General features: G+C 33.6%; 1 protein-coding gene across 1 annotated transcript in view; it reads right to left on the bottom strand.

Annotated features, from left to right (window-relative positions):
• STXBP5L (syntaxin binding protein 5L) overlaps positions 1-13,349 on the bottom strand; it is a 412,846-nt gene that overhangs the window by 224,729 nt on the left and 174,768 nt on the right. Inside the window, exon 8 of the mRNA XM_053565493.1 lies at positions 3,518-3,601. Within this exon, the coding sequence (XP_053421468.1) occupies positions 3,518-3,601 (84 nt within the window). The remainder of the gene's footprint in view (positions 1-3,517; positions 3,602-13,349) is intronic.

Genomic DNA, 13,349 nt, shown 5'->3' with positions numbered 1-13,349 from the left:
TTGCCAGAGTCCAGCAGAGGTAGTTAGAAGGAAAATATTTCCAAGCTTTCTCCTCAATTTATCTCTTTCCCCTAACGTAGATGGTTCAAGGGACGAGTCACTCCCTAATGTTAACTTTGAGGAATGACAATCAATTTAAAGTTCTCTTAAACTGTTTTGCCAAAGGTGGAGGCAGAGAAGGCATTCTTTGTCATAAACCACTAAATTTCTGTCTATTGGAAAAGACAGATATAAAAGTAATAGCCACAACAAATATAGTTATTGTACAGAATAAGCAAGTAAAACCAACTGGTTAGAGATTGAATATCAAATTACTGAGAAGCTGACATTTGTTCTGACTCAATGGATATTCTATTTATATGTTTGATTCTATCCAACTCTTCTTTTTAAAAAAAAGTTTAAAGGTTTTACTGAAAAAGCGAAATATAATACAACTAATTCAAGAAGACTTTTAAAGGTATAGAAAATAGATTCTGAAAGATAAAACACTAGCCAAGCAAAGAAGAGAGTACATGATGAGGAATTAGCAGGAGCAAAGACTTACAGGGAAAATAAATGGTATGTTTAGGAGATAGTGAGCAATATGTCTGAAATTTGGGAACTGCGGGGAAGGATGCAATGAGTTCAACTAAAGGGAAGAGATGGCACTAGAACTTTCAATCTCATGTCATGAAATACAGACTTTGTATTGTTGACAATTGTAGGTCATTTCAAGGTTCTGAGGTAGAGAATTACATTCTATGCTTTTAAAAGATAATCTTGTTAATGAAAGACATCAGAGGAAAGGTGATTAAAGGGCTCTTATAGTCATCCAAACATTATATGTGAGAACAGGAAAAGAGAGGAAATAAATGAGAAACAATATAAAGACAGAGTCAAGAAGACTTCAAAAACTGATTGCAGTTGATACATGATGAAGAAAGTCAAATATTACTGTACAGAGTTAACTAAACAAAACTTTTTTTTTTTTTTGCAGTTTTTGTCCAGGGCTGAGTTTGAACCCACCACCTCCGGCATATGGGGCTAGTGCCCTACTCCTTTGAGCCACAGGCGCCGCCCACTAAACAAAACTTTTTTAAAAACATAGAAGGAGGTTCAGATATTTAAATGCAAATTCAGTACCAATGAGATATTTTATCTGAACTTATTTAAGATATGGTTATATATATTGAGATCTAAGCTTAAGAAAAAAGGAAAGGACAGAGATGTATGATGTTAAATATTTCAACACAAAGGTAATATCTGAAATTATGGGAGAGGACACAAATATAAATGTAAATTGAGGAGGGAAGAAAAGAGGGTGAAGACGTAGTATCCCGAAGAGCATCTGTCATTTTCAAGAGCACTAAGGAAAGAATCAGTGATGGATAAAGGAGGCATGATAAATGAGAAAGAAAGACACATAAAGAAATAATTTAAGAGACTGAAGTAAAAGTCAAAGTTTTAGTGAGCAACTTAAAGACTAAGACGGGGTTACTGTGTATGAGAAAATCATTGGTGACTTATGAAAAACCATTTCAGATATTTGTTAAATATGGTTTCTAGATATGAAGGTAAAGTGCTAAGGAAAGTTTGAAAAGTTTGTCAGTGAAATGAAGTATCTGACTATTCCTATAAAAATGATAGAACATATTAATTATCCATTAAAGTAGATAGGTATAATGTGGTACTTTACTACTTTTGGCTGTGGCAAATCCTTATTTGCAAAATTACTTTTACTCACTTTTTAAGGTTTGGAATCTTCCATACTTTCTAAGGCTATTGGAAAACTAGCCGAGTCAGCATTTTCCTTTTCAGGCTACTCTAATTCCTGCTGGCTAAATACCCAGATCGTAAGAGAGAGAGAAATATCACATACATCCATCTTTATATTCTATATATGTAACAAAAAGAAAATCCTAGTTTAGCTCCCTAAGACTTTTGTGATTCAAGAAGCAACAGAAGTTGGTCATAAAGAACATATGATATTGTCAGATTATTTTTCACTAATCATGATAAAATTACCAAGCTGATATATCATTTACTTCTGAACTCTTTACCACAGTGACAACTATTTTAAATATATACACACATGTGCATGCACGCATACACACACACAGTGCCAAAAAATGCATACACATTTTAAGAAAGGAAACAAAATATATTAAAATTGCAATACTCATTATATACCAATAATAAAGGAGAATACAAGTTACATTTGAGCACCTCTTATAATTGCAGAAGTCAAACATGATGTGAAAATTATACATTTAATACAGTTTTTTCTTTTCTTAAAATTTGTATACATAATTTTGGCATCCTTTGTACGTACTTATATAAAATACCATAAACTCTTACTTGGAGAGAACCACTAAGAATGAAATGTGGAGTTTATGAAGTAGGTGAAGGCTTATGTCTTTAGTCACCAAAACTTGAAAAATTTGACATTTATGAGGGGGCATGACAGAGAACATGTAAAGTATCCCAGTTGAGTGACTACAAGTTCATTTGGTAACATTTTTTATTCCTCCATGATAAAATGAAGATATTTTCTAAAAGAAATATATGTATGTATTTCTTTTGCTTTTTATTTTAGTGCTGCCTTTTTTGGCGCTCTTCCTATATAAGAATGGATTTTTACTGGATGGAGATTTCTGACCTATATTTCCTTCTATTTCTCCCCACTCCCACCATTTTTCAAATTGAATTAAGAGCATAGACGATCACCTTTATTTCCACAGCTACAAGAGGAAATTTCCCTTTTCACCTTTTGCCCCAAGCTTCACTGTCTTCATATTACTGTCTTCTGAAGGAGAAAAAAATTAATGGCCTAGAATCAATATTTCAACAACTAAAGTATCAACTGGGAGACTATACCTTGATAAATGGGAGTTTGTTACTTCCCCTAAATGAAAACCTAACCAAGTCTCAATTACGTACAATAAAGCTAACTTCAAGATCTTATTGCCACTTATTAAGTATCATGATATACGAAATTGCTCTGTATTCCAAGAAGGTAAATATTAGAAGACAAGGCCTTTCAAACTGACTTAAACTTTTTGGCACAGAAAATGAATTTTCTAAGGTATGTGTACATAGTGTCTTTAAGAGACCTTTAAGAGACCTTAAAGACAATGAGGAACAGCACAGCTTGAAGCTTAGAGGAAGAAAAGTAGTTGAGACAAGATTGGGGATACATTAAGTGATAGGACCAAAGTATAGAAGATGTAAAAAAGGGGGGGAGGGCAAAATAGGCAGTAAAGGCAGAATTCCCTCTCAGGAAAAAACCCAGAGTTAGAATTTGTGTAAATACAAAAACAGAGTATGAGATAATCAGGCAGTTTCCTAATTCCCCTTTATTTTTTAATTTCAGAGTTTTGTGGGGGTACACATTTTGGTCACATAATTTGCTTTTGGATACTTTAAATCAAAGTTATAAATGTGCCCTTCCCTTTTGTAAAATACAAAGCTTAAAAGTAGAAAATAGGCACAGAGTCACAATACCTTGTTTTCAAATACTTCAGTAGAAATCACTTACCTCATCATAATAAACTCTTAGTTCGGCTCTTTTAGATTTCAAGTCCCAGAATACTACAGTTCCGTTTTCATAACCTATTAGCAACTGGAAAACATCAAAACAAAATAGCCGATGTCACAATGTCAATATTTCTGAAAAATTTACCTTAAGATAATTTTCTTAAAATACATTAGCAGTATTCCTCTGATGAATAAATTTTATGTAGTGTATTAAGATCTTTCAAGTAACTTCAAAAAAACAGTGGTAAAACTGAAAATATTGTGGTGGAAATAACCTATTCCTACATAGCATCCTGACACATTATTCCTAACCTCAATGTTATACAAATAATGCTGAAAAAAATGTATATGTATTTTAAGAAAGAAAAAACTGCATTAAAATTGTAATACTCAATGTATGCCAATAGCAAAAGATGAATACAAGCCATGTTGAGCACCTCTTGTAAGTGCACTAGTTAAATGTGACTTGAGTATTACAAATTTAATACTATTTTAATACATTTTTGGCATCCTCTGTATAATGAAACACAAGACCCTAGCATTTTGTGTAGTTTTAACTGAAAAAGCCACCGGAATTTCAAATACCAGGTCATTAAACAATGTACATTTATTTGTGAAGCTATAACATAAATGATAGGTTATTAAAGCACACATTAAAGTACACACTGATCTGACAAAAATTGAGCTTTTTACATACTAACTTAAATAAAATGGCATATATGACTTGCTGAATGAAATGTCAAAATCAAATATATTTGGATATTTTTAAATAAAATTTATATAAAGTCATATATATTATACTTAGATATATTCTAAGTATAGAATTCAATAGAATTCCTTCATATACCAGAGAAAATGATGAACACTAAAACCAATGTCTATTCAGTGTATGAGATGATGGAAAAGGACATTTGTTGTTTTAAAAAGTTTGGAAAATATTGCAAGCAAGAAAACAAATAATATAATCTTTCTAAATTTGAGCCCAAGATGTAATATTATTTTCAAATACTATCATATTTTTCAAAGCAATATCTCAAAGTTAAAAATTGCTTTGTTTATAAAATATTACTAGCAATAGCCCCAGTAAGTAATAAAATATAAAATACTGAACCTCAAAACATCATAAATTGTTGACATAATTATACCAGATTACAATACAGGAAATACAACCTTAGAACCATTTAAGAGAATTAAAATAGAGAAAAGCATCCCCTGACATCCAGGAGACATTAGATAAGGACACTCTGTGACCATGAGGGATCAAGACAAAAACAAGACCACTCTACAATCATATCTGACCACACTAAAACACAAAATTCTCCCAAGCCACACATGATACATGTATGATTTTTTTTTTTAAAAGAAAATTCTTTCACAATAGAATGTTAGTACCCTAAAGACAAAGGAGCAGGGTGACTTTTTATGGTATCATTAGAACCTAAAATAATGTCTGAAGAAAATAGGTATTTGATAAATATCAAATTAATTATTAAATACCAAAAAGTAAAAAATTATAGCTACTATCTTCTAAGTATAGCAAAATAAAATTAGATAAAAATATTTTAGAAATTTAAAAAATCTCTAATTGATGGCCAAAGAAGAAATCATAATGAAACATGTGAAATAGATCTGAACAAAAATGCCTTATATTAAAACATATGGGAGACAAATGAACTTTAATCAAGAGGGAAATTTATGATGATTGTGCCACTGTATTCCAGCCTAGGGGACTGGAATCTATCTTTATGGAAAAAAAAAGTGAGAGAGAAATTATTTGATGATACAATCACTGACTTTAAAAAATCAGAATAAGGGCGGTGCCTGTGGCTCAGTGGGTAGGGTTCCAGTCCCATATACCGAGGGTGGTGGGTTCAAACCCAGCCCCAGCCAAACTGCAACAAAAAAATAGTCGGGCATTGTGGCAGGCGCCTGTAGTCCCAGCTATTCGGGAGGCTGAGGCAAGAGAATCGTGTAAGCCCAAGAGCTGGAGGTTGCTGTGAGCCATGTGATGCCACGGCACTCTACGAGGGTGGTAAAGTAAGACCCTGTCTCTACAAAAAAATAAATAAATAAATAAAAATAAAAGAGTAAATTTCAGAATATAGTAGAACATATAATGAACCATTTTATTCAAGAGCAAAGGATATGTTTCACATGAATATTCTTTCGTGTATAATTGCACGTGAACTTTAGGGACTCCCTGTGTTTAAGTACACTTTTACACCTTTCAGGAAGTTGGAACATTTTCTATGTATTGATTTTCTTGTTAATTTCAGGCCTAATTATTTTGATTAAAAAAATGTATAAAGGATACAAGTGCAATTTTGTTACATGGATATATTGGGTCATAATAAAGGCAGGGCTTTTTTTTTTTTTTTTTTTTTTTTTACCAGAACAGAATACACTGTATCTAAGAGGTAATTTTTAATACTTCACCCCTTTTCCTACCCTCCCACCTTTTAAAGTTTCCATTGATCATTACTCCATTCTGTATGTAAATTAGAGTATAACCTATAAGGAAATCAGTATGGGGATTTTTCAAACAGCAAAAAGCAAAACTACCGTTCAATCCACCAATTCCATGACTCAGTATCTACCCAGAGAAAAACAAATAATTATATGAAAAGACACATCTGTACTCGGTTGATTACTGCCACACTATTCCTATTAGCTAAGTCATGAAGTCGACCTAAGTGTCTATCAACAGATGACTAGATAAAGAAAATGTAGTATATTTGTGTCATGGAATACTCAGCCCTTAGGAAGAATGAATTTTGTCTTTTGCAATAGCATCCTATGGCCACCTAGGCTGCTCCCACTTCTTGGCTATTGTGAAGTGTTATGATTATTTCTTTGAGATCCTGATTTCAATTCTTTTGGACAAATACCCAGAAGTGGGATTGCTATATCAGATAAGTAGTTTTATGTTCACTTTTTTGAGGAATCTCCATACTGTTCTCCATAGTGGATAAACTATTTTGCATTCCTATATATCGGATATAGCTTCCAATATCTGCACATCCTTACCAAAATTTATCTTTAGGTATTTAAAAATAGTTGCCATCTTGACAGGTATGAGGTGATACACATATCTTATGGTTTTGATTTTCATTTCTCTAATGTTAGTGACTTTAAATATTTCTTCATATGCCTGTTTATCATTTGTATGTCTTCTTTGGGGAAATAACTATTCAATCCTAAGCTTATATTTATATCAGGTTATCAGATTTATTTATTTATTTTTTACTGTTGAGTTATATGAGCTCATTATGCATTTTGGAGATTAACCCTTTGTCAGATATATGGCTTGCAAAATTTTCTCCCATTCTGTACATCACCTTTTTACTCTGTTGGTTGTTTCCCTTGCTGTGAAGTTTTGATTTGTCCTATTTGTTTATATCTGTTTTTGTCATCTGTACTTTCAGTGTCATATCCATGAAGTCACAGCCAAGAACAATGTCCTGAAGCTTTTCCCCTATGTTTTCTTATAGTGTAGGTCTTACATTTAATTATTTAATCCATTTTAGTTTTTTAATGTATGATGTACAAAAAGGCTCCAATTACACCTTTTTCAACACCATTTGTTGAACAGATTATCTTTTCTCTTCTGTGTATTCTTGGCACCCTTATTAAAAATAAGTTGACTATACATGAATGGATTTATTTAGGAACTCTCTGGTCTGTTTCATTGGTCTATATGTTTGTTTTTATGTCAGTATCATACTGTATTGAGTTGTACAGCCTTGTACTATAGTCTGAATCAGAAAATATAATTTTCATATGTTGAACCATCCTCGCATGCCAGAAATAAATCTCACTTGGTCACGGTATATGATCCTTTTAATGTGCTGTTGGATTTGGTTTGCTAGAATTTTGTGGAGGCTTTTTGAATCTCTAGTCATCATGGACATTTACTTTTACTTTTATTTTCTTGTGCTACATTTTTCTGGCTTTGATGTCCTTAAATTAATATGATAGTGTTTCCTTTTTTTCAAGTGTTTAGAAGAATTTGAGAAGGATTAGTGTTAGTTCTTCTTTAAATGTTTGATAAAATTCACTAGTGAAGCCATCTTGTCCTGGCCTTTTCCTTTGTTAGGATTTTTTTGACTACTGATTCCATCTCTATACTTGTTAGAAGTCTCTTCACACTTTCTATTTCTTCATGATGTGTATTGGCAGATTGTATATTTTCTTCTAGGTTATTCAGCTTGTTGGTATATAAATGTTGATGATAGTATCCTAAAATCCTGATTTCTATGACATCAGCTATAAATCTCTACTGTCATTTTTACTTTTATTTACTTAAGTCCTCTTTTTCTTAATCTAGCTAAGAGTCTGTCAATTTTGTTGATCATTTCAAAAAACAACTTTAGGTTGTTGATATTATCAATTGTCTGTTTCAATTATTTCTGCTCTAACCTTTGTTGTTTCCTCCCTTATGCTACACTGGGCTCAGTTTGTTCTTTCTTTTCTAGGTTCCTTGAGATAAAGTTATATTGTTTGAAAGTCATTCTTATAACATTGCCATTCATTGCTATAACATCCCTCTCAGTGTTGCTTTTTCTATAACCCATAATTTTGTAGTAGGGTGTGTTTTCAGTTTTATTTGTTTCAAGGTATTTTCTAATTTTCTTTTTAATTTTTTATTGCAGCAATGGTTGTTTAAAAATGTGTTATTTAATTTACATATATTTATGAATTTTAGAGTTTCTTTCCACTATTGATTTCTATTTTTATTACATTGGGCAGAAAGGATACTTGGCATCATTTAGATCTTCTTAAATATGTTAAAATTTGTTTCACAGACTAACATGTTATATAACTGTATCATAAAGAATACTTGATATGTGCTTGACAAGAATATGTGTTTCATTACTGCTGGATGAAGTTTTGGACATATCTCTTAAGTCCATTTGGTCTATAGTGTTATTCAAGTCCTCTGTTTCCTTTGGATTTGCCTGGATAATCTATTATTAAAAGTGACTATTGAAGTCTTCTACTATTATTATATTGCTGTCTAATTATCCTTTCAGTTCTGTCAATATGTTCTTTATATATTTAGGTTTCTTTGTTAAAAACATATATAATTGTTATTGATGGATAAACATTTTCATCATTATATAATGTCTCTAAACTGTCTCATGATAATTTTTGACTTTAAGTCTATGCTGTTTGAAATAACTATAGCCACCCCTTCTCACTTTTGTTTACCATATGCGTGGAATGTTTTTTCCCATTATTTCACTTTAAAGCCTCATACATCTTTAAACTGAAAGTGAACTTATTATAGATAGCTTTTTGGGTGGGGTCTTATTTTTTTTTTTTTAATTTTTTTATTAAATCATAAGTGTATACAATGATATGATTATGGGGCATCATACACTCACTTCATAAACCATTTGACACATTTTTATCCCAGTGGTTAACATAGCCTTTCCGGCGTTATCTCAGTTACTGTGCCAAAACATTTATATTCTACATTTACCAAGTTTCGCAAATACCCCTGTAATATGCACCACAGGTGTGATCCCACCGATTCCCCTCCCTCTACCCACCCCCCCGTTTCCCACTTCCCCCTATTGTTAAGTTGTAGCTGGGTTATAGCTTTCATGTGAGAGTCCCAAATTAGTTTCATAGTAGGGCTGTGTACATTGGATATTTTTTCTTCCATTCTTGGGATACTTTACTAAGAAGAATATGTTCCAGCTCCATCCATGTAAACATGAAAGAGGTAAAGTCTCCATCTTTCTTTAAGGCTGCATAGTATTCCATGGTATACATATACCACAATTTATTAATCCATTCGTGGATCGATGGGCACTTCGGCTTTTTCCATGACTTAGCAATTATGAATTGGGCTGCAATAAACATTCTGGTACAAATATCTTTGTTATGTTGTGATTTTTGGTCTTCTGGGTATATGCCCAGCAGAGGAATTACAGGATTGAATGGCAGATCTATTTTTAGATCTCTGAGTGTTCTCCATATATCCCTCCAAAAGGAATGTATTAATTTGCATTCCCACCAGCAGTGCAGAAGTGTTCCCTTTTCTCCGCATCCACGCCAACATCTCTGGTCTTGAGATTTTGTGATATAGGCTAGTCTCATTGGAGTTAGATGATATCTCAAAGTAGTTTTGATTTGCATTTCTCTGATGATTAAAGATGATGAGCATTTTTTCATATGTCTGAAGGCCGTGCGCCTGTCTTCTTCAGAGAAGTTTCTCTTCAAATCCCTTGCCCAGCCTGCGATGGGATCCCTTGTTTTTTTCTTGCTGATGCGTTTGAGTTCTCTGTGGATTCTGGTTATTAAACCTTTGTCAGAGTTATACCCTGCAAATATCTTCTCCCATTCTGAGGGCTGTCTGCTTGCTCTGCTTACTGTGTTCTTAGCTGTGCAGAAGCTTTTTAGTTTGATCAAGTCCCAGTAGTGTATTTTTGAAGCTGCTTCAATTGCCCGGGGGGTTCTCCTCATGAAATACTCACCCAGACCAATTTCTTCAAGGGTTTTCCCTGCATTCTCCTCTAGTATTTTTATAGTTTCATGTCTTAAGTTTAAATCTTTAATCCAATGAGAGTCTATCTTAGTTAATGGTGAAAGGTGTGGGTCTAATTTCAGTCTTCTGCAGGTTGCCAGCCAGTTCACCCAGCACCATTTGTTAAATAGGGAATCTTTTCCCCACTGAATGTTTTTAATTGGCTTGTCAAAAATCAAATAGCGGTAAGTAGCTGGATTCATCTCTTGGTTCTCTATTCTATTCCAGATATCTACTTCTCTGTTTTTGTGCCAATACCATGCTGTTTTGATCACTATCGATTTGTAGTAAAGTCTGAGGTCTGGTAGTGTGATTCCTCCTGTTTTGTTTTTATTTCTGAGTAATGTCTTAGCTATTCGAGGTTTTTTCTGATTCCATATAAAACGAAGTAATGTTTTTTCAAGATCTTTAAAATATGACAGTGGAGCTTTAATAGGGAGTGCGTTGAAAGTATATATTGCTTTGGGTAGTATGGACATTTTGATAATGTTGATTCTTCCTAGCCACGAGCATGGTATGTTTTTCCATTTGTTAACATTTTCAGCTATTTCTTTTCTTAGAGTTTCATAGTTCTCTTTATAGAGATCTTTCACGTCTTTTGTTAGGTAAATTCCCAAATATTTCATCTTCTTTGGCACTACTGTGAATGGGATAGAGTCCTTAACTGCTTTTTCAATTTGACTGTTGTTGGTGTATATAAAGGCTACCGATTTATGAATGTTGATTTTGTAACCTGAGACGCTGCTGTATTCCTTGATCACTTCTAGGAGTTTTGTAGTAGAGTCCCTAGTGTTTTCCAGATACACAATCATATCATCTGCGAAGAGCGAGAGTTTGATCTCTTCTGACCCTATATGGATACCCTTGATCGCCTTTTCTTCCCTAATTGCGGTGGCTAAAACTTCCATTACAATGTTGAAAAGCAATGGAGACAATGGGCAGCCTTGTCTGGTTCCCGATCTGAGTGGAAATGATTCCAATTTAACTCCATTCAATATGATATTGGCTGTGGGTTTGCTGTAGATAGCCTCTATCAGTTTAAGAAAAGTCCCTTCTAGACCAATTTTCTTGAGTGTTCTGATCATGAAGGGATGCTGGATATTATCAAAAGCTTTTTCTGCATCAATTGAGAGAATCATATGGTCTTTGTTTTTTAATTTGTTTATGTGCTGAATTACATTTATAGATTTACGTATATTGAACCAGCCTTGAGACCCTGGGATAAAACCAACTTGGTCATGATGTATAATTTGTTTGATGTGTTGCTGGATTCTGTTTGTTAGGATCTTGTTGAATATTTTTGCATCTATATTCATTAGTGATATTGGTCTATAATTTTCTTTTCTTGTTGGGTCTTTTCCTGGTTTGAGGATCAGGGTGATATTTGCTTCATAGAACGTGTTGGGTAGTCTTCCTTCTTTTTCTACATTTTGGAACAGGTTGAGTAATATAGGTACTAATTCCTCTTTAAAGGTTTGGTAGAATTCTGACGTGAAACCATCTGGTCCCGGGCTTTTCTTTTTAGGGAGGTTTTGTATAGTTGATGCTATTTCTGAACTTGATATGGGTCTGTTCAACATTTCCACTTGATTCTGGTTAAGTCTTGGAAGGTGGCGTGCTTCCAAGTATCGGTCTATTTCCTTCAGATTTTCATATTTCTGAGAATAAAGTTTCTTGTAATATTCATTAAGGATTTTTTGGATTTCTGAGGAGTCTGTGGTTATTTTGTCTTTGTTGTTTCTGATTGATGATATTAGAGATTTTACTCTTTTTTTCCTGATTAGGTTGGCCAGAGGTTTATCTATTTTATTGACCTTTTCAAAAAACCAGCTTTTTGATTTATTGATCTGTTGTATTATTCTTTTGTTTTCAATTTCATTTAATTCTGCTCTAATTTTGGTTATTTCTTTTCTTCTACTGGGTTTGGGGTTGGAATGTTCTTCCTTTTCCAGTTGCGTGTGATGTCCCATTAAGTTGTTAACTTCCTCTCTTTCCGTTCTCTTGAGGAAGGCTTGCAGTGCTATAAATTTCCCTCTTAGAACTGCCTTTGCAGTGTCCCAGAGGTTCTGATAGCTTGTGTCTTCATTGTCATTTTGTTCCAAAAAATTGGTGATTTCTTTCTTAATCTCATCTCTGACCCAGCTATCATTCAGCATAAGGTTATTTAACTTCCATGTTTTTGTATGGGTATGCAGATTCCTGTTGTTACTCAATTCAAGTTTTATTCCATGATGGTCCGAGAAGATGCATGGAATAATTTCTATTCCTTTAAATTGACTGAGGTTAGACTTGTGACCTAAAATGTGATCAATTTTGGAGTAAGTTCCGTGGGCTGATGAGAAGTATGTGTATTCAGTTTTGTTGGGATGAAATGTTCTGTAGATGTCTGCTAAATCTAAATACTGGATGGTTAGGTTTAAATCTAAGATTTCTTTGCTCAGCTTCTTTCTGGAGGATCGATCCAACACTGCCAAGGGAGTGTTGAAATCTCCAACGATTATGGAGCTGGAGGAAATCAAGTTACTCATGTCTGTTAGAGTTTCTCTTATAAATTGAGGTGCATTCTGGTTGGGTGCATAGATATTAATAATTGAGATCTCGTCATATTGAGTATTACCCTTAACAAATATGAAGTGACCATTCTTGTCCTTCCTTACTTTTGATGGTTTAAAGCCTACTGTATCTGCAAATAAAATTGCAACACCTGCTTTTTTCTGATTACCATTTGCCTGAAATATGGATGACCATCCTTTCACCCTGAGTCTGTATTTGTCTTTTAAGTTGAGATGTGACTCTTGTATGCAACAAATATCTGGCTTAAGTTTTTGTATCCAGTCAGCTAATCTATGCCTCTTTAGAGGACAGTTTAAGCCATTCACATTGATGGAGAGTAAGGATAAGTCTGGTGGAATTTTGGGTATCGAGTTTTTCAAAGGTCCAGTGGACATTTTTAATCCTTTCGCCAGTGTGGAAGTTGGAGTTTGATCCGAAGTTTCTGAGTGAGTTTACTTTTGTGGTATAGGATTGGGTTGGTCAATGTGGAGGATAGGTCTGAGAACATCCTGAAGAGCTGGTTTACTTATGGCAAATTTTTTCAACATATGAATGTCATTGAAGTATTTAATTTCTCCATCATAGATGAAACTCAGTTTAGCTGGATACAAGATCCTGGGTTGAAAGTTTTTTTGCTTTAGGAGATTAAAAGTTGATGACCAGCCTCTTCTTGCTTGAAAAGTTTCAGCAGAGAGATCTGCAGTTATTCTAATATTCTTACCTTTGTACGTTATAGTTTTCTTTC

This window comes from Nycticebus coucang, chromosome 16 (assembly GCF_027406575.1).
Source record: "Nycticebus coucang isolate mNycCou1 chromosome 16, mNycCou1.pri, whole genome shotgun sequence".
Classification (NCBI taxonomy): Eukaryota; Metazoa; Chordata; class Mammalia; order Primates; family Lorisidae; genus Nycticebus; species Nycticebus coucang.
The sequence above is the reverse complement of the archived record's forward strand: the minus strand, read 5'-3'. Positions and strand labels throughout refer to the sequence as shown.